The sequence below is a fragment of the Sorex fumeus genome, unplaced genomic scaffold, assembly GCF_029834395.1.
Source record: "Sorex fumeus unplaced genomic scaffold, SorFum_2.1 ptg000169l, whole genome shotgun sequence".
Classification (NCBI taxonomy): Eukaryota; Metazoa; Chordata; class Mammalia; order Eulipotyphla; family Soricidae; genus Sorex; species Sorex fumeus.
The window spans coordinates 7053603-7079903 of NW_026606226.1; the positions used below are offsets into that span (position 1 = coordinate 7053603).

General features: G+C 44.4%; 1 protein-coding gene across 1 annotated transcript; it reads left to right on the forward strand.

The window, feature by feature from the left end:
- Positions 1 to 390: 390 nt before the first annotated feature.
- Positions 391 to 24836, forward strand: POU2AF1 (POU class 2 homeobox associating factor 1). The gene is made up of 5 exons (XM_056107689.1): positions 391 to 519; positions 21028 to 21158; positions 22303 to 22345; positions 22502 to 22767; positions 24522 to 24836. The coding sequence occupies exons 1-5, from the start codon at positions 504 to 506 to the stop codon at positions 24834 to 24836; spliced, it is 771 nt and encodes a 256-aa protein (XP_055963664.1). The 5' UTR covers positions 391 to 503.
- Positions 24837 to 26301: the final 1465 nt, after the last annotated feature.

Consider the following 26301-nt stretch of genomic DNA (forward strand, 5'->3'; position numbering starts at 1 on the left):
GAATTGAACAAATAAAAAAAAACAGTTTGGGTGTTTGGGACTCATCACTGGTGGTAGTGGACGGGTCCCTTCATACACACACACACACACACACACACACACACACACACACACACCCACACACACTCACACACACTCTCACTGTGCACCAGGTCACACTCTGGGGCCATGTCGGAGAGGCCAGGCCCTAGGTGCTGTGGTGTTGTTCCGATGCGGCTGACTGACTCTGTGAGTGAAGTGGTCTGCAGCCGGTGGGCTGCTGGGGATGCACGCAGTGGGGTGACAGGCTGACTAGCTGAGAAAAAAAAAAAGCGCTCGGGTGCCTGAGGTGGAGGATGTGATGACGCTGTGCCCTGCGCAGAGGGAACGTGGGCCTTTAAAACGCTGAGGAAACTGCCTCCGAGTGAGCAGCGGCTACACTGGAGGAAAGCACACCCAGGTCTCACATTAAAGAAGCCAAACTGTCTGCTTCAAAGAAAAAAGGCAACATCCTGTCACAGGCCATGCTCTGGCAAAAACGTAAGTGGTTGGGCCGTGGCTGTCAGAATCACATAAGTCCAGGTAGGGACTTTAGGGCTCCCCCGTGAGCCTCTAAGGGCTGGATGGTGGTGGCCACGGGATTCACAGGGCCTGGCTTTCTTGTCGGGGGCCTAGGGAAGGGTGAGGTGGGCGAGAGAGGGCTTGGTGGAGAAATCAACCTGTCAGAGGTGATGCTGATTTTCCAGGCAGGAGGGGAAAGTGCTGGCGTTCCAGGGCGGGACAGCTCAAGGTGTCTTCGCTCTGCATGAATCACTGTGCCCTGCGGAGAAAGGGCAGCTGATGATTCACAAAACAAAGCCAAAGGTGATATCGGTTTGGGCCTGGGAGGGGAAAGACAGGCGTTCTCATCTCTGCTTTCACTGTAGTTCAGTCCCAGAGGTCCTTTTCTCCCTGAGTTGCCTAACTTACTGCCAAAGGTGTGACTCGTTCTGTGAATTCACTGGGACAGTGCAGTAGTTTGACTTTGTCAAGCTTGTCTTCGGTCACTTGACTCCTGTCATTCTCCTCATTCTGTGGCTTGTGTGCAAACGGCCATCAGGGTTACCTTTAGCTATAATTTGTATCCCTAGAGTGGGATGGAGCAACTGTAAACTTTATTTTCTATTATGGTGCACTGAGCAGAGACTTGTGTTATTAATAATTAAAATCCTATAAAGATTGTCTACAACATTCCTTCCTTGAATAACAAAGTCAACTTGGCTACCTCAGGAGAGCTGAGCCTCACTGGGGAAAGAAGTCTTATTGGAAAATGGCCTTTTCAAAGTCCTTCAAGTTCAATCATACAACCTCAAGCAAATTTAATATAAGAAACCAGCTTTACAGAAAAAGATAAATTAGGGAGTCTTTATTTATTTTTTTTTACATAGAGCTGTTCTATTGGAGCTCTTAAGGTTCTGGGAATACATCTTCACTGATTAAAACATAACTTGTTACCACATTATGACCAGCTCATTATTTTCTTATTTTTTGTAAAGTATCTAGGATTCAACTTGCAACTGTATAATACTGAAAGAGTGATTTCAAAATTTCTGATTGGGGAGTCTCATCATTGTTTGATATTGGCAAGATACGATTGGGAAGGGGGCTCTCCAGCAGTGCTCGGAGGCCTGCAGGACTTTCCTGGTGACACTTGGCCATATGGATTTGTCAGCTCAATGGTAGGGATGAAGCATGTTGTGCTGCTTGGGCCCTGTGGTGCTGGGGACCACCATGGCCACCCCAGCAGTGTTTCAAGGCTTCAGGACTCTACAAGTGGTGCTTGGGGTTGGGGTAGCCAGTGCTGGGAATCAAACTGGGCTCAGGTACAACTCCATGCTATCTCTCCAGCACGCACTTAAAAAAAAAAATAAAAGAAATGAGATCTAACTTCGGCTAGAGAGTTATGGGATTCTTCCAAGATGGTATTCCAAGAGGGTATTCCAGCGTGGCAGGTGTGCACACTGCCTGATGGAGGAGAGAGCAAGACCCTCACCTGCGGGAGCAGTGGCACCAGCCCTGGAAGCTCCCTGTGGCAGGGAGGCAGGACCATGAACCGTCCACTGAAAGCTGAACCCGTGGGTCTCTCATGAGCTCCTGGAGAAATTTCTCAGAGAAAGCAGGTATTTTCCTTTATAAAAAGTCCAGTTTCTTATTTGCAATAGAGGTAAAATCATACTCATTCTGCAGTTACCCTTCACAAGCTGAGACTCCATTGAAATGGTGATCACTATGATTTTGCAGTGTCTGAAATAACAATTGCTTCCCTAGGTATAGGGGCGGCCATCTTTTCCCTCTCTATTTTTCTTCTCCTTTAACTCCTAAGAGATTAGTATTTTCTTAAAATAGGGTCCCAGGCAGTGCTTGAGGTCCAGAGAAATACTCAGTTTGGTACTTGGGGCATCTTGAGATGCCAGGAATTGATTTCGGGATATCACATATGCTGAGTATATGCCGTACTAGTTGAGTCAGATCCTGTGCAAAGATTAGGATGTTTTGTAAGGGATTGGTGTGGCGATGTTGAAGGCATGCTCTCTGTTCTCTCCTTGGAGGTCACTCAGGTATGGCAAAACTCCGTCCTTAGGAGGCCACATATAAGCTTTCAGAGGAATGGCAGGCAAACAGTTCTACATGTTCCAATGCACATGAATCAAAATTCTGTTCTTTGGAATTTTAAAAGAAATTAGGAAAGGCCCCAGGCACAGGTTCCATCCTCTTTCCATGGATCTAACTGTGTGGCACCTATGACCAGTGACCCTGTAACAAAACCTGCAAAAAAGGGGCAGCATTTTCAGCCCTAGAACCACTGATAGAAGGGACGGGCTGAAATCAAACATCAAGAGTGCTGAAAAGGCACTTTCTTTTTTCAGAAAACACCCTCAAGGCATGAGCTGAAATGACTGTGCTAGATAGAGGGTTCTGGAAAGGGTTAAAAAAATCCACTTTGTGAAGGTTGCCTCCCGTCTGCCTTCCTACCAGACTCTTGATGTCCGCTTGTGGACTAAGCCTAACATGGGCTTGGACTAAGCACTCTGGGCACGCAGAAGAGAAACTCTCCAAGGCTTCGAGCATGGATTTGTGATTTGTATGAGTGGCCGGTTATATGAAGTCCCTCCATGTTGGTTCCACAAGCGGTCCTGCAGGCCCCATGTGGATATTGAGAGCTAACACCACCCAAGAAGAGGCCAACTAGTAGTAGAATAGTTGGCTCAGCAGGGTAACTCCTTAACCTTCTCTCCTTAAAAGTCTAGAAAATGGAGGTTCTAATGCCTGCCAATGTCTTGATCAGAACTAAAGGAGAACTAGTGGAGAATGTAGGTAAAATGTAGGTCAAGTGTCATTGTCTTCTGTTAAGAAATGAGAGTGGCAAGATAATTCCTTGTCTCTTGTGACAATCATCCATGGATGATTAATCAGATACCTTTAATTCCTTCTGCTATAGCTTTCCCCAGACATTGATTAGAATAGTTGAGAAAACACAATTAATATTAGTGATAGACTATTATGGTTCTCCAGCAATCTAAATCAGGGTCTAGATCATTAGTACCATATTAGTCCTGCCAACTGTTTTTGTAATTAGAATTTGACTGAAACTCAGTCATGTCTGTATGTATATTTTTTGCATTGTGTAGGGCTGCATTTGCTGGAACAGAAGTGTTGAGAAGGTGCTCCAGAGAGAGCTTAAGATATTGGTTATCTGGCCTTTTACAGGAAAAGTTTGCTAACCTTGGTCTAAAGTGACTTAGAATTTGGGTCACACTTGAGATATTTATTTCCTTAGGTTACTCAGTAATCCTGGGGTGGTACAATGCCAACACTAAGCAGAGATAAAGTTTCTAGTCAATTGATTTGATGATTTGCACAATATTGAGATCCTTACAAGCAATGGAACTCTGTATAACAAAACAAGAACCTCTAGTTAAAAAGTGAGTAAATGGAACAATTGCTTTTTGTTAGAATTGTTTTATGAAAAGATGTATGAGATTATGAAAGGTGGGCCTGGTTGAGTTTTTTTGGACTGGTGTGTTGTCTTGATGTTCTGCAGACTTTCTTTCTCTACTGTTCAAGGAGGCACCTTAGGAGCAGGAAATAGTTATTATTAAATCATTATGATGTGGGGATGCCTTTGTTTCAGACAACTTGAGCAGAACAGAGGTTCACCAAAGAAATAAATTAGGTTCTCAAAGTTCACATTAGCATAGAATTCCGGACGTACTTTTTAGAATGTCATTAAAAAACCCCTAATTTTTGAAGCTTCACTAAAATTATGGTTAAAGAAAAAGAAAAACTGTAATATGTATATATGAAGCCCTTTGTCTTCTGTAAATTTAGACAAACTTATTGCAAGAAGTAGTTAAATTTGGGGATTGCTCCTTATATTTCAATTCCGTGAAACTCCTATAAAACTAAAAAGTCTTCAATGATTCTTGTAGCTAAGGATAAATAGAATTCAATAGACAGGCATCAAATCCTAAATCTGGAATAAGAAGTAACATATACCCACTAGATACACAGATTAACTGGGAAAAGAAAATGACTCATTTTTCTTCTCTTTCGTATATCTCCATCTTTACTAAATAAAAATGCTGACTTTTTCCTCCTCTATAATCCCAAAACTCCTAAATCAGAGTTTTGAAAGCTCTCCTTTAAGTCAAATCTGAATATTTATTCTATTGTGAGGAATGGAAAATAACTAATTTTCCCACATTTATTAACTAACTCTGGATATTTAATCAACTTAAAGGTGTTACACACACACACACACACACACACACACACACACACAAACCCATCTTGATTAGTTTCTTGCCTTGAGTCAACCAGAGTTGACTAATGATTATGACGGTTGGTATAACATTTTTCTTTATGTGAAATATTTATAAACATTCTATCTTATAAGCATAGGCATGCCTATGTTGGTAAGATCTACCTTCTCTGAAACCCTCTAGTTTTCATGATGTGATGATGTGGACAAAGCACTGTCTTCACAGGCAGGAGGCCTGAATTCTCATTTTCTACTAATGGATGATTTGGTATGGGTCAAGCTGCCTCACCATTCTGAGTCTCAAGTGTTTCAGTGAAAATGGAACTTACTTTTCCTGGCTAAGTGCAAGGAAATGAAATTTGATGGCTTTTCCTGCTCCAAATGTAGAACTTTGACGAGTGTTTATAAAAAAATAAATACATGCTTAATCAGAGATTTAGATCTAGGCGTAGAGCACATGCCTAAGAGATATGAGACTATTTGATACCTGGCACTGCATGGTCCTGTAGCACCACTGAGTAAAGGTTGTGGGCCCTGACTACTGCCAAATGTAGTCCCCAAGCAGCACAAGAGCAAAAATAGTTAGCTAAACACAGTCTTTAGTTTAGTAGAAGTATTGCTGAATCTACTTAGAGGACTGTTTTCAGTCTTGACTGCATTGGGAGATTTAAGAAATAGATACCTAGTCCAGAGGTCTCATTCATTTATGCCGGGCATTGGGATCTTCAAATGCTTCTAATTCTGACTCAGTCAATGTGAGAACTATTGAGCTGGAGGTGGAAATGCATGGCTTCCAATATACCTTTGGGCATTATACTACGGCAAGCAGAATATGTTCAGTCTTTTTCATAGGAATCAATGTCAGTTAAAGGGTGCTGAGTACTTATTTGGTACTGTGTATTTTGGAATAGTGTATCAAATATTCTATTGGTCAGTTTGAATTACATTTGGTTGCTATTGAAGAGACTTAAAACAACATGAATTTAAATAAGATGGCTTATTTTCCCTCATCTTTTTATGACATCTTATTATCTCATTCCTGCTTTGGACAAACTTGCAGGCTAGGGAATGTAGCCTTCCCACAGGGCAGAGTCTGGCAAACTCCCCGTGGCGAACCAAATATGCCAAATACCAGTAACAATGATGGGTCTCATTCTCCTAAAGAGCCTTGAATATAATCTCAGGGCTAGGATGAAAGAGATGTTACTGGGGCCTGCTCGAGGCAATCGACGAATAACAGGATGATGAAATGAAAAAAATGAAAATGAAATTTTCCCTCACAAGAAAGAAGTCCATAGAAGGCAATACAGGACTGCATAGAAGCTCAATAATATCATTAACTTTCCAGGATCTTACTTTCTACTCAGCTGTCCTTGGTATATGACTTTTATTTTTTTATGACTTTTATTCTTTAAGTTACCTCATAGTTGTCACCATATAGTTACCATAGTTGTCAGTCATCACACCTATGGTTTGGGCATGAAAAGGAGAAAAAAATTTAAAAATACTGGGTGTTTCTATAGTTGCTCCTCCTCTTCCTCTTCCTCCCTCCCCCATGACATATACAACTTCTGCAGACATCTACTGGCCACTCATATTTGCAAGAAAGAATAGAACCATTGTTTAGCTGGACATACAATTGTTAGGAAAAAAGGGGACAATGGGTGTGGCAACCACCAGCTCTTGCCACAATTTGTAATATTTCATTAAATCATTGTAAAAACTTTGTGAGGTATATTTATTTATTTTTTGCTTGTGGGCCACACCTGGTGGTGCACAGGGCTAACTCCTGACTCTGCACTCAGGAATCACTTCTGGTGGGCTCAGAGGACCATATAGGGATTGAACCCTGGTTAGCTGTGTGCAAGGCAAAGTGCCCTAACCCCTATACACCCTCTCCAGCAACTGAGGTTGAATTGTTTTATGTTTCCTTTCATTGACAAGAAAACTTAAGCTTAAAGATTAAGTTAGTAATTCATACATGTTGCACAGGCTAGTGATTCATTCACACAGCGTTTGAACCAGATGTCAAACATGTCTTTCTATGTGGTCCTGTGCCCTTGCTACTGTTCCCATCTCTCAGAAACGTGGAGGAGGATGCTCTTGAAAAAAGCATGGGGTTTCTAGGTGTGAGAGAGGTTGATGACTTAATAAAATGCACCAACTGCCACACACCAGCTGATCTTACCTTGAAAACTCATAGTTTGATGCATATTTCAGCTTATCAAAAGAGCTAACGTTTTGCTTTTTTGCTCTACATCTTCCACTGGTCTCTTTCCAAATATTTTATTTGAAATGGAGGATTCAAAGCAGTAAGAAGGACTCATAATCTTCCCTCAATTATCTAGTCCTTCTATTCTCTGGTCTGTGTTAATTCAGAACACGGTGTGACAAGCCTATGCCCAAAGCCATGGTATGACACTTTCTTCCTTCTGAACTGTCTTCTTTGGAAGTCAGGCTCCCCCTCCGTGTGTGTGTGTGTGTGTGTGTGTGTGTGTGTGTGTGTGTGTGTGGTGGGTATGGGTGTGGGGGCATTTAAGGTATAGAAAGTAGAGACTTGATTTCAATTAGTGACACATCTATTTTTCCTTTACCTTTATTGCTTTTTTTTTTCTTTTTGGGTCACACCCAGCAATACTCAGAGGTTACTCCTGGCTCTGAACTCAGGAATTACTCCTGGTGGTGCTTGGGGTACTATATGGGATGCTGGGTATTGAACCCAGATCAGCCTTGTGCAAGGCAAATGCCCTACCTGCTGTACTATCGCTCCAGCTCCTCTTTATTGCTTTAAAACAGGACTTCTTCCCACTTGCAACCCCCTTTCTCCTGAAAAATGCTGCTATAAGCATCATGAATGGTTGTTTTTGAATAAATATTTGGTAACTGCATGTTCAGAAAACTTTCACTGTTGCCAAATTTTTTATTACTCACATATTGTTAGACAGTGACACACGGTTCCGACCCATAGTTTAAAAATTTAGAGTTTAAAGCATTACCTCTTGGGCAGGCAGATCTGAGTATGATTCTTGAATTTCTGTCTTCTCGGTTGAATAATGCTGGCATGCTCTTTACCTCAGTCAGTCTGCCCTTCCTTTCCATAGGCAGAGTGGAGAGCAGTATTCTTACATTACAGAATTAGAGTGTTTACTACTGTTCTTGGCATTAAGTCAATTAACATTAAGTTGAAAAAAAAACCAGTTACTACTGTTATTTTCCAGCTTGCTCTTACTTGACTTCTGCAGACAAATGTTATACAGCTGATTCTCAATTATAGTTTGCATGGCCTCTGAGTTCTCTACTTTTCTTGTGAAACAGCAGGACACATCTTTCAGTCTTGTGTGTGACTCATGGTGATGTGAGTGATGAGGACTGTTGATGGTGGTTGTTACACTGTCTGATTTGTGACCACACTTGGCACTTGGGCCACAGTTTCTTACCAGTTCCTTGGTATGGGATGGGCAGTGGGCTTATCTGACTGGGAACTTGTGTTTGTTTTTAACCCACAGAATTGAGTGTTTATAATCTAACTGTAAAAAGAAAAAGACATGAATATACAATAAATAGCACAAATGATACTGAAAACTGAAACAGCTATCTGCTGCCTCCTTTTCTTAGTATTGGTTTCATTAGCATAACTTTCTGGGAAGAGAAGTAGCCAAAGAATTATAAGGCAGAGTCATTCTTAGACCAGGTGTTGGGACAAAAGAGGAGTTGGTTGCACTTATGAAAAGTTTTTTAATCCTCTAGAAAAAGAAACAATTGGAAGAGGTGAAGAGTACTAAGATTGTTATAACTTTCCAGGACTGAGAAATTCTAGGTAGATCCAAAAGAAAGAAAAATAGATAAGAACATTGAAAGTAGAGCAAGTTTTATAGCTGAATGAATGCAGCTCCAATTTAGGAAAGAAAGATGTGACAGGAAACCCAGTTGTCCATTTGTTATTCCAGGGAATTTCCATGGACTGTCTGTATCTAATAGTGGAATTATTTCCAACAGAGGAAATCATCCAAGGAAATCAACTTTCTTCAGCAGGAAGTAAGGGGAGATGGAGTCAGGGAAGGTGTCACTGAGTCTATGATTCAATATATTGAGGTATCATAATTTTGTATTTCAGTATCATGATTTACAATGGCATTGCTACTAATGTTCTCGACACACATTGCTATTGTACCATATGTACAACCAGAGTAACAATATTTCTCTCTCCACCATTGTCTCTAGGTCTTTCTCCCTCTCTGCCCCACCATTGCTTGGCAGACTCAGTTCTGTAGGTAGAATCTCAGGGTCTGTTTTCATAGGTCAATGTCTAGCTCCTTACTTTATTTCTTTATTTTACCTAAAATTTTTATATTGTAGTAGTACTAATATTATTGTTTTATAATTGTAGTGTTGCCATAAGCCCATCACCTGAACGCTAGCCCATCACCCTCTACCAATAACAAAGATCCCTTCTCCATGCCACTTCCATTCCCTGCCATTTTAACACGCTCGGATCATAGTTTCTTTGTGCTATGGGTTATTTACACCACATTTTTACCATATGAGCTGGACCAATCCATCACTTTTTCAGGGAAACCGCTAATATCTTGTTACAGGTTCTTGGGCAGGGACGTCCTTCCTAGAGATAAGTGAATATTTATGAAGCATATTATTTTCTAAAGCTTTAAAGTCATGAAGATCATGATTTTAGTGGCTATCTTGTGACTGTTGAAGAGGGGATATTTCCCAAAGATGGACCTAGTGACTTTTTGCCCAAGCTTGATATTCTGGAAACTTCTGCAACATCCTTCATAAGGGAATCCCCCATACAACATGAGACATGAGAACATTGGTTAATAAACCAATAATTGAGCCAAAAAGTGTGGCTTAACTAGTGGTTTTAGTTTTCATCCTGAATAAGTAATTAAAGCTATTTTCACTAATATAGGCTGTAACAAACAAGCGTTGGGTGTTGGGTAGCTGGGGCTGATCCAAATGCGTAACTCATGCAAGATCTGAAGAGTTCTTTATCCAAGTAGAAAAGTAGATTGAACAGAAGGAGACTTCTCTGGGGGGTATGAACAGGCGCCTCCACCCAGGTCCTTTGTGGGAAAGGGCTTTGTAGAGCAGAGGAAGCACCAGAGCTGGCTGGGACCACCAGAGAAGCCTTTGAGGAGGTGACCAAACGTTCCCATAGACTCCAACACCTCACTCAGAAGACTGATTGCCCTGAGCTGAAGCTGCTGTCCTCAGAGGCTTCTATTTCCATTGTTCAAGCTCTTGTTATTCAAGGTTAGAAAACATTTATGCTAAACAAAGAATATATATATCTTGAGAATAATTAGTTTCTTTTACAAAAATCTCTTTGGTTTTGAAAATTCTTTATTGTTTAAATCAACTAGATTTAAACGAACAACTAGATTTTCTCTCCTCTTGCATAGGGTTTTTTTTAGACAAGATAGTTTTTCTAGATTCAGGCTGAGTCTTGATACAATAAAGAATGATGCCTTCATTTCTTGTATTTCACCTGCTCAGGTGCTGCTTTGCTATAGGATTTGGGTAGACATCATGGGTTTGTTTACCCTCAATATGGTCTTGTATTATCAGTGTAGGCCTTTTCTCCACCCTGTGACCTCTGTGGCTCTTGATACAATTGAATAAATGCTCAGGATGTCAGTTGGGAATATGCATTGCTTATAAAAAATAAAATGCTCCTCCTGACCACTGAAGAACCCTCTCTTATAAGTAGTCACATTTCCACCTCATATGAGATTTGTGCTTCTAGATTTCTATCCACTAAAAGAAGTATCCATGGCCTCAATATAACTATGTTGCTGTCTTTTTTGGAATTACACACAGATTTCTTGATAGGTCATGTCTGAGGTTAGGACAAGGGCATGCCATGTTCCTCTTCATGCTACTTAGAAGTTTCCAGATGTCAGAAGGAAAAATTTCTTTATTTTTCTTTCTTTTTTTTTTTTTTGTTTGCTTTTGGGACACACCTGGGAGTACTCGGGGCTTACTCCTGGCTCTTCACTCAGAGATCATTCTTGGCGATGCCATGTGTAGCTCTGGAGGTTGAACTCAGGTTGGCTGTGTGCAAAAACAAGCACTTTACCTACTGTAATATTGTTCCTTTCCCCAAAGAAAGAGTTTATTGCAGCCAGAAGAAGCATTCAGTCTACTTTGAAAGTTTGAAAGTATTTTGAAAACTCAGACACTGGAGTTGAGTGGTCAGGGATACACACAAAAACGCCATCACTACAAGACTCTTGGAGTATTGATGAGTGTAACTCTGAAGGCTACCAAAGACTACTGGGATGGTCAGGATGGTCCCTGGCACTGCAGTGCCCAAGCATCCTCATATCTAGCCTGGAACTGACCAACTGGGTTGCTGGGAGTGGCTCCTGGGTCCCCTTGAGCACTGCTTCGTGGGTCTCTCCCCCCCAGAAGCCCTTCAAACCTAGTCTTATGGTTAGCAAATAAGTTCGTCCACTCAGCTCACGAATCAAGAAGAGGTAGAAAGAGATCAACGCTCACCTTTTGGAGTCTCCTGCCCAGATATATTCTGATTGTAAGGAGAGACTTTGAGTCTTTGTGGCATCATTATCTTTCAAGCTGCTTGAGAACCCAGGCCCAGGCAGCTGAGGGATAATTTCCAGGAGCTTTTCAGGCAGCAGAAAGCCCAGGGTGTACTGAAGACTGAGGCATTCTATATCAGGATGAGAGCAAGTTAGGGCCACTGTGCAGGGCTACTTCTTTGAAGAGTGATGGAGCAGATGGACTGAGATTAAATAAGAAGCGATTTGTTAAGAACCTATTATGTGCTAGGTGTTGAACTGCATCAACTTCCATCGACCTTCATAATAATCTCATAAAGAGAGTAATACCATTTGATTTTTAAAATGGGAAAGCGGATGTAATAAAGGACAGACAGTTATGAGGATATCAGACTTTGCTTGAATCTCAAGCTATTCCCTACAACTTATCTATCCCAAGGATTATTGGTAGCATTAAATGTTTCCTTCTCTCCCACATGAAATACATTCACCTTAGATGAGAGTGGCTTCAAACATCATCAGGATTCATTGCTGCCCGATTCAAATCCTCACAAATTTGAATCTTCGGAAGTCTGACTGGAAGCTAAGTATAGAACCTCCGAAGCCATTTGATTTGCATTTTGATTGGATTTCTTAGGACTAGTCCATCTGCCCCTACTGGACTTACTCTATAAGACAGCAAGGAACCAGATGATGAAATGTCTGTGGGATTCATCCAGAATTGGAACCTTGCATATTTGAACTACTTGGGAAAAGCTTATCTTTGTGGTATAGGCCAAGGCCAACCCTAGTCATACCAGTCTCTTTCCTGGGGACAGAGGTCAGTCTTGCCTGTACCCTCTCTCCTGTTCATCCCTGTAGACTACTGAGTAACAAGTTCATCCCAGCTCGTTACTCATTGAAACAGTGCTGAATCAAGCAGAGGTAGAAAGCGGCCAAGCATGCCCCTCTGATGCAGCTGCAGCTGCACCATAGCTTGTAATTCTATTGTCATGTGTGTAACTATTCAATTAATGTTGCTATACTCCACGAGGGTAGAGACTACTATCAACTGCAAACTCCATGGTTTGCAGGAACCTGGCTTATCTGCCCAGCAAGTTCAATGAATGGTCTGCTCAGAGGAGGCTCCTACTTTTATTCCCTACCATGGGCCGAAGAGGCGAACTCTTTCTGCTCTGGTGACCCCAGTTTCTGTAAAAGGCAGACCGACACAGCTGGTTACTCAGGTGGACCTGTCCGCTGTCATTTCAGTCGAAAATACCAAAAATAAAACTTTGCGGGGAATTGTGTGGGCCTCTCAGTTCTCGTCACTCCTCATGTGAGCTGGCTGCTGGTAAGCTTCTCATGGACTCCTCTCTCCCCATTCAGCTGGCAAATGTTTCTTTGCGGAATTGGCCATATCTTCTGAAAAAATTTGCCACTGATTCAGAAAAAAAGGGGAGACAAGATTGGAGTGATCCAAACAGAGTTGGAAGGAGAATTAGAATTATGCAAGGGATCCTTCAAGGACTTAGCTCCACTGCACCCCACAAGCAACAGGGACTTGCCTGGGGAGGGTGGGGCAGGCAATGAGGCAGAAATGGATGAGTTTTGTTGATGGCTCTACTTTTATAAGAGCACCCCATTGGCAAGTCACCAAACATTTGTCACTTTCTGAGTGCAAATAATGGTGAGAGGAAGACTTCCCTCCCTATTTGTAAGTTGTGGTGGGGCTTCACATGAACTCATTTCTGTTAAAGACTTGGTGTGAACCAGAAAATGCAGAGGTGAACCTACTGATTTTAGAGTTTCTGGGAGTTACACTGTGACCAGGAAGTGCATGGACCTTTAGTAGACCTTAGTTTCCAGAGCCGAGTCCCTACAAGAAGATTTGTAACACTGACCCTGTCTCTAGGAACAAGTTTCAGCTTCCTGCTTGTTCTGCAGAGGTTTGGAAGGAAGATGCATGCATGGTATTTAGGGTGCTGAGAACCCTCTGGGGTCCCCACCCCAGGATAGCAGAGCCTGTCAGAAGCTGAAGACTGCAGCCAAAGGCCTTTTGACTGGCCCCACTCAAAGCTAAGGGGTAGAACATCTAATACACTGGACTTTCTTTGGGAAATCCTGAGGCTTTATTCAGCATTGGGGACACCTCAGACAGGATCGTGGTGGATGAGAGTGGACTCTGGGCAAATGGGCTCTGCACCTACTAAGCCTACATAAATCAAGAGGCCTGTTCATCTTGTCCATGCTAGCTGGGCTTCCTTTAAGCAGGAATTGCTCAACTCCTGTACCCTATACTAGAGTCTGGGACTCTATGGTTCTAAGACTGAACAATCCCCTGAAGTCACCCCCAAACATACTTAAGAGCTACTTTTGGCTCTTTCTCTTCCAAGTGCCCCCATCCTGGTCGTTTTGACTTGTTAGGTCTGGGAAAATTCTCAGTGACTGCAGTCCTCCTTTAGTCCTTCCTAGTGGACCTGTGTATAGTCAATAAGTGACCTCAGTGGGGACTGATGGGACTAAGCCTCTCACAGTGGGGATGCTCTAAGAAAAATGCCTGAGTAACTGTGCTTTCTTTCTCCAACTGGACCAAAGAATGTGAGGCCAACTACCATCTTGGAGATCTTTTGACATAGACTTCTCAGTTTGCTCATTAGTCTTTCCTTACTTTCTTTTGGCTGTTCCAGCAGCCTGACAAAAAATATTACATGGCACTTCAGTTGATGTTTTGTTTTATCTTCTGAAGAACTTTATTTCAATGGTTTTTTGTTCATTTGCTTGTTTGGTTTTTGGACCACATTCTGTGGTGCTCAGGGATAACTCCTGTCTCTGCACCCAGTAATTACTCCTGGTGAGCTCAGGGGACCATATTAGGTGCTGGAGATCAAACTCAGGAGATCAAGCCCAGGTCTGCTGCATACAAGGCAAGTGCCTTACCACTGTCTATCTCTTCAGTTCCTCTTTCTTCTTGATCTTCTTGATCTTCTTGATCTTCTTCTTCTTGATCTTCTTCTTCTTCTTCTTCTTCTTCTTCTTCTTCTTCTTCTTCTTCTTCTTCTTCTTCTTCATCGTCGTCTTCTTGGTCTTCTTCTTGGTCTTCTTCTTCTTCTTCTTCTTCTTCTTCTTCTTCTTCTTCTTCTTCTTCTTCTTCTTCGTCTTCTTCTTCTTCTTCTTCTTCTTCTTCTTCTTCTTCTTCTTCTTCATCGTCGTCTTCTTGGTCTTCTTCTTGGTCTTCTTCTTCTTCTTCTTCATCGTCGTCTTCTTGGTCTTCTTCTTGGTCTTCTTCTTCTTCTTCTTCTTCTTCTTCTTCTTCTTCTTCTTCTTCTTCTTCTTCTTCTTCTTCTTCTTCTTCTTCTTCTTCGTCGTCGTCGTCGTCTCCTCCTCCTCCTCCTCCTCCTCCTCCTCCTCCTCCTCCTTCTCCTGTTTATTTCTTTAAAGTTAAACAAGATAGTTTTTATTTCATTAAATTTACTCACAAAGATGTGAGGGGAGAGGAATAAGTGTTTAAGAGAGAACACAGGCCTTTCCAGAGTGGAAGAAAGCCAACAAGCCAAGATACGTGTTCGGGTGAACACAAGCTTAAGAAAGCAAGCCAATCTTCTGAAGAAATTTAAAGACACCTTTTTGTCCATATGTTTTCCCTTGGCCTGGGGGTTATCCAAATTTCTAGTATATATGAGGGATCTCTTGGTACTTCCTGGCTGCTGAGTCCTCTCAGTTCAAACATTGGTGAATAGAAAACCCACATTTACACTCATAGGGGATGTCTTTGTTGGCTTACATTAAAAAAAAAGTAAGCTACAATCTTGTGTAAATTGGGCGGGAAAAAATTTCTATAGTGTGTCAAGTCCAATGTTTGGCCCAAACTCAAGATTTTTCTTCCTGCTTGGAAAAAAATCAACCATTGTCCATGAATGGAAAGAACAAATTTGAAAACTTTGACTCAGACCTTCACTGTGGGTAGAATAATGTCTTAATTAAGGATATGAATAATCCTTTAACGGACCCAAGCTAAATTTTCCCAGGAGTCCTTAGCTATTTTAGCCCAAGAGCACAAACAAGCTTTTTTATATTCAAGTAAAAAGTGTCAGCAACTTTTGTGACTTTGTTTTCATTTAGAAGCTAGGGTGAGTTTGTTAGCACTAGGCTTCAGTTCCTATTGTTCAATTGTTTGTTTTTCGTTTCACTACAAGTAAAGAGAAAATTATTTGGATTTCTCCTTAGTGGGTCTTGAAAAATACTGAATATTCATCAGCAAAAAGAATAAGATTTATTGTGGTTACTTGGACAATTAAATAGGGTATCACATGTCCTTCTGGGCTAAGAGAGTTCTGTCTCAAAATGGCCTGGTGTGGTTGCAAGCCTCCAGTTCAATCCTTTGTAAATGCAAAATACTTACATTGAACTAGCCAGTCAAGAGCTGCTCTTCCTGGCTCCTTGATGATAGGAGAATGGGCTTACCCTGAACTCTACCTACGCCATGATGTCTAACTGTATTGTCCTGGAGGCACGTGGGAAATCTGTAACTGAGCAATATCCAAGAGAAGAATATTCTTCTTTTTAAAAATGTTTTAAATTTAATTAATGGAGCGATAGCACAGCGGTAGGGCGTTTGCCTTGCACGCAGCCAACATGGCCGACCCGAGTTCGATTCCTCCGCCCCTCTCGGAGAGCCCGGCAAGCTACCGAGAGTATCTCGCCCGCACGGCAGAGCCTGGCAAGCTCCCCGTGACGTATTCGATATGCCAAACACAGTAACAACAACAAAGTCTCCAATGGAGACGTTACTGGGCCCGCTCGAGCAAATCGATGATCAACAGGAGGGCCTTTACTTTACTTTACTTACTTAATTGAATCACTGTGAGATAGTTACAAAGCTGTCACATTTGAGTTTTGGTCATATAATGACCGAGAAGAGTCTTCTTCAAGTATGTCCTGGAGCCTGCTGTTGGGTATGAATGCCTGTTTGGGAGGAAGAAGGCAGTGACAAATGTCTGAGGGCAGGCTCCATTAGGAGCCTTAAGGAGCTACCTATCTCCTCAGCCAAACAGCTTTATGACTGTGGCATGAGTGTGGTTTGCATGGGGTCATTAAATAAACACAGTGCCAGTTTTGCATATTTCCTCAGTGATATTTATTATATTTCATCAGGGAACTGGAAGAACTGTGTTTATTTAAATCAGCAGAATCCACATGTACCCTAAGCTTGGTGCAGTGTTAGTACACTGCCCGCCCGCAGCCTGAGTACTGTCTGGGTTCTGGGTGGGCTTTATTCTGACTGTGTGCTCTCCAGCGGAACAGCAGCTGCAGGCCTCTTATTTTTGTAACGTGCAGCAGGGGGAACTGAAATAGCATCTGCCGACTTTTTAAACCTGCAGATTTTTTGTTGCTCATTTTTGAAAAGGGAAGCCCTTATGGTGGCCAAATTCATGGGTTTTTCTGTAAATGAAAATTTTCTTTCTTTTTTTTTTTCTTTTCCCTAAACCTAATTGGTGACGTCCAGGGGTATGAAAAGGCAATATGGTTGAACTCAGCCTGAAAAAGGAGATTACCAACCAGGGAAAAAGGCTCCTGATTATCTGGCAAGATTGTTCTCAGTGATGGGTGCTTGGATGCCTACAGGAGAGATTTTTCAGGGCCTTCAAATCACAGGAAAAATGGTGAGAAACCTCTAGGTTTTGAGGATGTGCTACCTGCAGTTTAATCAGAGCTTGTAAAATCTCTGGCCGACTTTCCTTTGGCAGCTTATCTTTTCTTCTTTGCAAGTGTATTGTTATTTCAATCTCCTGTTTTATTTTCTTTTGGTTATTCTTTTAATGATCATTGTCATTTAAAATTTTTTTGGAATAATCGAAAATTTTTTCTTTTGCCTTTTCTTCTTTTGTGGTTTTAAAGCTCAGTACAGGGATCTCGATGTTCCACAGCAAAGCAGTGATTAGTTGACAAACTTCTCCTGCCTTTTTCCAGTCGGTACTTATGGGCTCACTCCTCTGTGAATGGGAGGAAGGAACACGGACTTTACTGTGAAGTTAGAAACGTTTGCTGCAGCCTCACATAGACTAGAGACAGGTGCCAATGCAAACTCTCTTGGCCATTGGGCTTCTTCCTGTGGCATTAGTTGGTGCTGCTGTATACTCAGATGTGCCTGCATGCTTGCCTACTCTCTTGGGATCAGTTCCAGATTCCTTGGCAGCAGAGTGGGCACTCTGAAGATCGCAGGGATCTTCAAGAGCCTGGCAACCACAGTGGGAAGAAGTGGGACTTAGGAACTGCTCTCCATATGGCTATACTGCCAGGACACACCTATTGACTTTGGTGTTCCAAGGAAGTCCAGACACCAGACGGGGCTACCTCCTGCTCTAATATCTTCCTCAAGGCTCTTTGTTTATTGATTCAGAAATTACAGGAGGCAGGAGGCCCTTAAGATCCTGCAGATTCCCTACTGATCTCTTTGCAGTCCTATGACCAGGTGTTCTGCTTCCTGGGAGAGAGTGACATTGTGAGGCTTCTAGATCTTCCCCAGAAGTGTTCATGCAAATAAGAGGAGGTTAACCATAGACCTATCCTTGATCTGGTCAGAGATGTGTGCATATTGAGCCTTTATTGTTACTCCTCCCCCCCCACACACACACACCTGGATTTGAAATTTGAACACAGTACCCAGACCCATCCCCCAATAGCCTATCTGAGTTTCTCCAGAGGGCATATGCCTCAGGCTGCAATTACTGCTGGAAACCCAGTTGGAGATTACTACACATTGGATGAGGGTCTTTGGTCAGCCTGAGAGTGAGGTGCCCCTGTTCTCTGCCTTGTCAAGCACAGCTGGGGTCTGTGGTCAGCACTGAGCTGTCACCTGTAATAAGAGGAAGTTACAAATGGGCCTTGTGCAGGACTGAGCTAGCCCGGAGGAAGGTTAGAGGGATTGAAAACATGTCACTGAGAATTTATCAGAGGAATGGATTATGATTCAAACTTCGCAGGGACTTGGCATGTGTCTGTAGAGACTAGAAAGGGATTCCACAGTTAATCCTAGTGATAATCTGAGTTCATTCATTCAAACCTTACCCAGTGCAAGTTATGTTTTTAGCATTAACAAGTAATTAATGTGTTACTCTATGAGGTGCAAACCATCAGGATCCTTGCTGATGATAAGGCTGTAAATGGGCTCTGGCATGTGAGTTTATGAAGAGGCAAGTACTAGGGAAGAGGTGCTTGTTACTCTGAGGCTGACTCAGTAGGAGAAAGGAAGAGCTTTCTGACACTCTGGTTCTCCTGAGGAAGAAATGGGTAGAAGGAGGGGAAAGTAAACAGATGTGGTGAACATCTGCCAAGGTCCCAACATGGGTTGGGGAATTTTCCATGAGTTATTTTGCTTAATCATTACAATAACTGAATGAAACTGGAATAACTATCCTTTTACTCGTGAAGAACTTGAGGGCCACATCTGTTGAAAAAAATCTTCTAAGACCTGTGCTCTAGTTTTAAGTGGCAGCCAGGTATTTGTGGCTCTGAATTTTATGTCCATGGTGCTTAGAATAAATGTGGCAGTGCCCAGGTGGTCTCTGAGCACAGGTACTGGCTGGCTCTCTCTGTGAGATACCCTTGAAGCAGCCTGAATCTCACCAGTTCTGATTGTTCAGTTCTTGTCTCCCAATAGATTGCAAGACACCATTGCAAGGGACCATATCTATCTTATTTAGCCCTGTTCCTTCTACCCTGAGATATTTGAGAGGCCGAGTAAATAGTGCTAGAGAGCCCCTGGTATGATAAGGGAAGTAATAAAGAAGAAAATTCACCTCAAATTTGGATGTAATAGGGAGATGCTTGTGTTCGAGCTGAGATTAATTCATAGAGGTTTAAATCCCAGTGTATATGCACAGTTACCAGATAAATTTGAAAAAAATTTAAAAAATAAACAAAGATTCCCAGGTCTACTCCAGCCCTCAGGAGAATAAGACTGTCAGGAAGCAGGGTTTTTGTGTCTTGTGCATCCTTCTCTGCTGGACTCTGCTACCCAGACAGGTTAGGAAACTGGATGCAAAATAGTGTTTGTCTGGTTTTAGGGTTTTTTGGGGGGTTGGGGGGGCATACACACCTGTGTTCAGTGTTTACTTCTGACTCTGTGTTTAGGGATCACTCCTGGTGGGCCTCAGGGTCTTATATGGGGTGCCAGGGAATTAATCTGGGTTGACTGCATGCATGGCAAGCCCTCTACCTGCTACACCATTGCTCCAGTCCTGCAAAGCAATGCAGACTGTGGTGCTGGGTCTCTAACTATGCAGCAGTTGTTCCTGGGGTTCATGGCCACTGCTCCCCTCTTCTTCTGGCTCTCTCATACCAGGCTGCGTGTGTGCCTATAGTGTGGATGGAGGTCTGGTTCAGAGTCAGGCCTTGAACCTTATCAGCCAGGTATTTACTGAGCAAAGTCCAACTGAGGCACCCTATGTATGCATCCGGGTTTAATAGATATTCAGACTTCCGGGTTTTTGATTCTGAGCCCAAGTTCCCTTATCGATGATGATAATGGACTCCCTGTGTGAGTCTGGTAAGCCTGTGAATCTCATTACTCTTGACTGAGCTGCTCCAAAAGTACCAGGGCCTAGACCATGGATGCTTGTGTGGCTGTCTGCTCTGAGCAGCCATGGCTGCCTTAGGCTTCCTCTCTTCAGTTAGGAAGATCCTGGGGTCCGTATTAGTGCTTTGGCTGTATTCCTGGCCTGGAAAACTCTCAGCACTTAGAATGGATACCCTAACCCCAACGCATTGGAACTCATCACACAGGTTTCCCATGACCTGGGAGCCATAGAGAACTAGAGAATTGCTCACTTCTGCCCACTCTCAAGGGCCAGGAGAGGTTGTAGAAAAAGAAAACATGGACACCAAGTTTTCAACAAGCATCTAACCAAGTCATCAACTAATAACATCCCAAGCTTGTTAAGGACACAACACTCAGAACAAGCATGAAACGAGGAACAAGACCTCACCCGGAGAAGCTGGGGTTCTGGTCAAGGGCATAAGAAGTTTATACTGGAAAGGCTAACTGATTGTTCAATGGCAGAACATGGGCTTATCCGTGCTGACTGTGATATTTCACTAAGCTCTTTCTGTTTCGGGGATTCCAGGCTCAATGGAATCCCGTGCTCGGGGGCAAGGTGGGAGGCATGTTCCTGTAGTCTCTGAGTCGCTGCTCTCCTGCCATCCTCCCTGCCCTCTGTGATGAATTCTTCCCAGATCCAGAAGTGTTTGAGGGATTGTAGGAGAAAGCAGATTCTGTGAGTCTGAATCTCAAACTCTCAGCAGTCTTGGGTCTGGAAGAATTAAGAGACAGGGAAGAAGGAGAGACAATTCTGACCAAGGGCAACTTCCAGTGAAGATGAGGGGCTGAGTTGAGCAAGGAATAATTGGAGAAATCTAGATAGCCATCTTGGGCAGACATAGGGTCATGCCGTGATCCGTGTGCAAAGCAGTTGAAAGAATGGCTTGAGAACACCCTGTGGAGGAATTTTCAGTCTTGGACTCAAGAGGGATGACCCATTCATCTGTGCTGATGGGAGTCCTAGAAGGTTAGGAGGAATGACAATACTGGGAGAATATTCTAGAAGTCTCATGTGACCGTCTGCTTTCAGGTATGACAGGAGAGCAGGCTGATGCTTGAGAAGAGCTTTCACATTGAGTACGGGGCTTGTCTGAGATGCTAGATGAGCTCAAAGATGTTGCTTTTTACAGCCTCGGCTCCAGAACAGGCCCCGGCCCCACCCCGGCCCTACCAGGGCGTCCGTGTGAAGGAGCCAGTGAAGGAATTGCTGAGGAGGAAGCGCGGCCACGCCAACAGTGGGGCGCCAGTCACACCGACCGCGGTGAGGGGCTTGCTATGGCCAGGGTGTGTGATGGGCTGTGTCAGAAGGGGTTGGTTGAAAGTGTCCTCCTTTGCTTTGGGAGGTATTCTTGGGGGCATGGAGGGGGCCATGATGTCCTGGGAGGGTCTGCTGGAGAAAGGACCTGGGTGGGGATGAGTCAGTGGTCCCTGGAAGTGGGCTCTGGGCTCTGGGTCTGATCCATGGAACAAAGCAATCACGTGGGCCTAGGAACTATCAAACTCCTGGTATTGGGGGCTCCTCGCTGGGAAGAGGAAGAGGCCAATCTCCTAAGTACATAGACTCTGTGAGAAATGGAGTAAATGGAAACAAAAATCCCTTGAAAGTGCAGGTGGTTATGATCCTCAGAGCACTGCCAGGGATGATTCCTGAGTGGAGAGTCAACAGGAATCCCTAAGCACCTCCAACTGTAGCCCTCAAACTCTGATCAATCAATCAATAAATCTGCCCTCACACTGAGCAGAAAGGATCCTTGCCGGTCCCTCTGTTCCCACGGGCCCCTGGTTCTCACCTGGCCTTCTGTCTGTCTTGATCTGGACCTTAATCCTAATGTCTTTCATGTGGGGAAACCAGCCACAAGGGATTAGAGCTCAATTTAGTGTCCACATATATATATATATATATATATATATATATATACACACACACACATACATACATACATATATATACACACATACATATATATATATGTATATATATATATATATATATATCCACATTGTGAAGTACTGGGACCGATAAGTAAAATGTGTGAGTGTATGTGTGTGTGTGTATGTGTGTGAGTGTGTGTGTGTGATTGTGCGTGTGTGTGAGGGTGTGTATATGTGTGTGAGTGCATGAGTGTGTGTGTGTATGTGTTTGTGAGTGCATGAGTGTGTATGAGTATGCGTGTGTGAGTGCGGGTGTGTGTATGTGTGTGTGTGCGTGTGTGTGAGCGTGTGTGTATGTGTGTGAGTGCATGAGTGTGTGTGAGTGTGTGTGTGTATGTGTGTGTATATGAAAAAAATGCAGGTGGTGATGGTTGGGGTGGGGTGTTTTTTTCTGAGAGACATCACCCCAGTGCTCTGGCCTGGGCTGGGTGGAACTGGCTGAAAACTGATTCGGATTTTCTCCTCTCCTCCAGCTCGTGCTGCCTCATCAGCCCTTGGCAACCTATACCACAGTGGGTAAGATCCCCAAGGTCCCCCAAGGTCTGCTTGTACTCTTACGCCCCCTGGTCTCTCTTATCATGCCCTGCATTGTTCAGGGTAGGAAATTTCTCTTGCCTCTCCAGCCTCCCATCTGGTGGCCCATGCAGCTTGGTCATTTCCTTCTTCCCACAGGTCCTTCCTGCCTTGACATGGAGGTCTCTGCTTCCACTATGACAGAGGAAGGAGCCCTGTGTGCTGGCTGGCTCTCCCAGCCTGCCCCGGCCACCCTCCAGCCCTTGGCTCCATGGACACCCTACACCGAGTACGTGTCTCATGACGCAGTCAGCTGCCCTTACTCCACTGACATGTATGTTCAGCCCATGTGCCCGAGCTACACAGTGGTGGGACCCTCGTCTGTGCTGACCTATGCCTCCCAGCCACTCATCACTAATGTCACGGTATGTCACATTGAGGCTGAGCTGCATCCACCTTGGCCATAATAGCTTGTTAGAACTTGGCTTGATTTCCTGAACTCTGACCTTTAGTATTGAGTCTCAAGATGATTTGTTTCTCCAAACCTCAAACCTTCCCTGTCCTATGAGGAATCTGCTTTTACTCTATTCTTACTCATTTTCCTTAATTTTTTTTTGCTTTTTGGGTTATACCCAAAGATGCTCAGGTGTTACTCCTGGCTCCGCACTTATGAATTACTCCCGATGGTACAAGGGGGACCATATGGAATGCTGGTGATCAAACCCAGATTTGCCGCATGCAAGGCAAATTATACACACTGTACACACTGTACTATCACTCCAGCCCCTCTGCTTATACTCTTACGCCCCCTGGTCTCTCTTATCATGCCCTGCACTGTTCAGGGTTGGAAATTTCTCTTGCCTCTCTGAACTAATTTTTTCCTATGGTTTCAAAGCAGTGAGTCTCAGTTACTAGTTTACAATGTTGATGGATAGTGCCAGGTGAGCTCTGTGTGGGCTCAGATGATTGAGAAATAACTGGTCTTTTAGCAGTAGGATTCACCACTGCTTGAGATTTCTAGACTCAGCCACAGAGAACCTTCTTCCAGAAAGCTGTGCTTTTGATAGAGTAAGACCCAGAGGTAATTTGGGGTGGTTCCACCTCTAGCATCCAATTGCCTGGATTCGAAGCTCTGATCCTTTACGGTGAACTTGGGTTACATAGTGACTTAATTTTTCAGAGCTTCAGTGATCTCCTCTGTGAATTTGGAATACTCTGAAGAAAGCTGATGCCAGGGTCAAATGGGATGGCCATGTAGAGAACTTAGCATATTTCCTGACATGCAAAACACACCATCCATGCCAGTTAGTTGTGATTATCTCTAGTCAGTGGATAAGATCAACCAAGAGCTTCCTTCAAACCTCAGATGGTAAAGGAAAGGCCTGATTCCCCCCTCCTGTCCCCTCCCACACCCCGCTCTGGGAAAGGAGAGACATAGTTTTCCTTATTTACTTATGGTGCCAGAGATTGGACTCAGGACATCACACATGCCAGACGTGCACTTCCCACTGAGGCACATTCCCCGTCCCAACAGACAGTTACCTGAATGGTGCCTCTTCCAACACGCGAATGGCAGCCCCCAGCATTCAGAGCCATGAATGCCGATGGCTCTATGCGTGTGTGTAACTCTAGTTCTGGAAAAACTGGGAGGTTGATCATGGCCTCAGGAGGAGTTATCGAGCCTGCTCTTATTCCAGGTCCATTTCCGTCTGGCACCCTGGTGCACTCAGGCCTTCAAGCATTTTCTGACAATTGGGCGCCTACAATGGGACCTAGAGAGAGAGGGACAGGAATGTGTTAATTCAGCGCCTTTCCCAAGCAACTCACTTCCATATCAGGGGGCCTAGGGTGGGGAAGGGGTGCTGGGCATAATGGTTCCCAAGAAGTCCTCATATTGTTTACTCTTGTGGCATCTCCACCTTCTTCTTTGAAAGATTCTGTGTATCAAACAAAGTGTGTTGATTAGTACATGATTTATTTGTTTTGCCACTTTGTAAGATAACTCTTCAAAGCCACTTAGCGCTACCAACTGGCACTCCTGACCAGCGGATGGAAGTAGAGTCCCCTGGGATAGGGGGACTATATGAAGGAAGACAACAAGACAGATTCCCATGAAGACATGGGTGGGTTTCTCAGCCCCTCAAGCTGCTAACACTTGTCCTTTGTGTACCCTTCATAGGCTAGAAGCACCGCCACACCCACCATGGGGCCCCCCCTGGAGAACTCAGAGCACCAGGCCCCCCTCACCTATTTCCCGTGGCCTCAACCCCTGTCCACACTGCCCACGTCCACCCTGCAGTACCAGCCTCCAGCTCCGACCCTGTCCGGGCCCCAGTTTGTCCAGCTCCCTATCTCGGTTCCTGAGCCGGCCCTTCAGGACATGGAAGACCCTCGAAGAGCCGTCAACTCCCTGACCATCGACAAGCTACTTCTAGCTGAGGAGGATAGTGATGCCTACACGCTCGGCCATTCTCTCTCTGTGGATGGTTTTTAGAGGCCCAGCCTCTGGTGCTGGGTCTGAAATAGCCTGGGACTGAGCTTCAGAGTTTTGTCTGTCTGTCTGGGGCAGCTGTCGCATGAGGACACTTTCTACTCCAGACTAGACTAGACAATCTCCCTCCTCTCTCCCTCCCCCTCCTCTCCTCCCCCCAACCCTCCCCTTCCCAACTCTCCCCTCTCCTCCCTTCCCTTCCATTTCCTCACCTCCTTCCCCTCCCTTCCTTCCCCTCCTTCTCCACCTTTCCCTCACTTTCCCCTTCCCTTCTCTCTCCGCCTTCCCTTCCCTCCCCTCCCCTCCCCTCCCTATCCCTTCCCTTTCCTCACCTTCATGCTTTCCCTTACCTTCTCTTCCCTCATCTCCTTTCCCTCCCTTCCCTCACCTCCTTACCCTCCTTTCCTTCACATCTTTTCCTCCCCTATCCCAACCCCTTCCCTTCCCAACCCCTTCCCTTCCCTTCCCTTCCCTTCCCTTCCCTTCCCTTCCCTTCCCTTCCCTTCCCTTCCCTTCCCTTCCCCATCCCCCCTTCCCTTCCCCATTCCCCCTTCCCTTCCCTTCCCTTCCCTTCCCTTCCCTTCCCTTCCCTTCCCTTCCCTTCCCTTCCCCATTCCCCCTTCCCTTCCCCATTCCCCCTTCCCTTCCCTTCCCTTCCCTTCCCTTCCCTTCCCTTCCCTTCCCTTCCCTTCCCTTCCCTTCCCTTCCCTTCCCTTCCCTATGCCTCCCTCCTTCCCTCCTACTCTTTTATTCCCTCTCTCCCACCCTCTTTCCTCTCCTTTTTCATTCCCTAATTTCCTCACACCCACTATTTTCTTCTCCCTTTATCATTACATTTCCTGTTTCTTTTGGGGAAGGAACTAGAGGAATTTTGGAGATTGTTTCCTAGCCAAGAGATTGCCAAATCTATGGCTCCGGTGCTTTCACTGTTTTCACATTTTGTTCCTAGAGAAGGTCCTTTTTTCCCAGAATTGCTGCTTCCTCAGAGCGGCCGCTCCACTGAGTCATGGGCCAATGCCCTGCCTCTCGTTTCGAGAGATACAGGGTGCTCTGAGGAACACTGGCCCTGCCAGGACTCCAAGAGTCAAGGCAGTGCTTGAGCTGACAGTTTCTACAGTTGCTCCTTTGTTTGCTCTTCTCAGCCCTGGGCAGATTTAACATGCTGGCAGTGCAGTCCCAAGGTCTGGGCTCAGCGAGGTGGGAAGAGGGGCTGAGAAAGAGCGCTAAAGGCAGGAGAGGTTCGAGCTTGTGAGCTTGTGTGTGCCATTGTGGGAGCCCGGAGGAGTGGCTGTCTCCAGCTTCTTGGTGTTTAAGGAGAACCATGGAAGAAAGCCATTGCTTCCAGTGCTGGTTTGACACCGTCTTGCAGGACCTTTCAAGCACAGATCTTGCCTATGAAAGGTCCGGGGATGTGTCTGGATGCTTCTCCTTGGCCCACCCTTTCTGGGGTCCTGGTGTCAGCTGAGGC

Bases quoted from the DNA above. Each gene is read 5' to 3' on its own strand.
- POU2AF1 (XM_056107689.1), top strand. The intron at 22,346-22,501 runs GTAAGATCCCCA...TTCTTCCCACAG, and splicing joins GGCAACCTATACCACAGTGG to GTCCTTCCTGCCTTGACATG. The intron at 22,768-24,521 runs GTATGTCACATT...TACCCTTCATAG, and splicing joins CACTCATCACTAATGTCACG to GCTAGAAGCACCGCCACACC.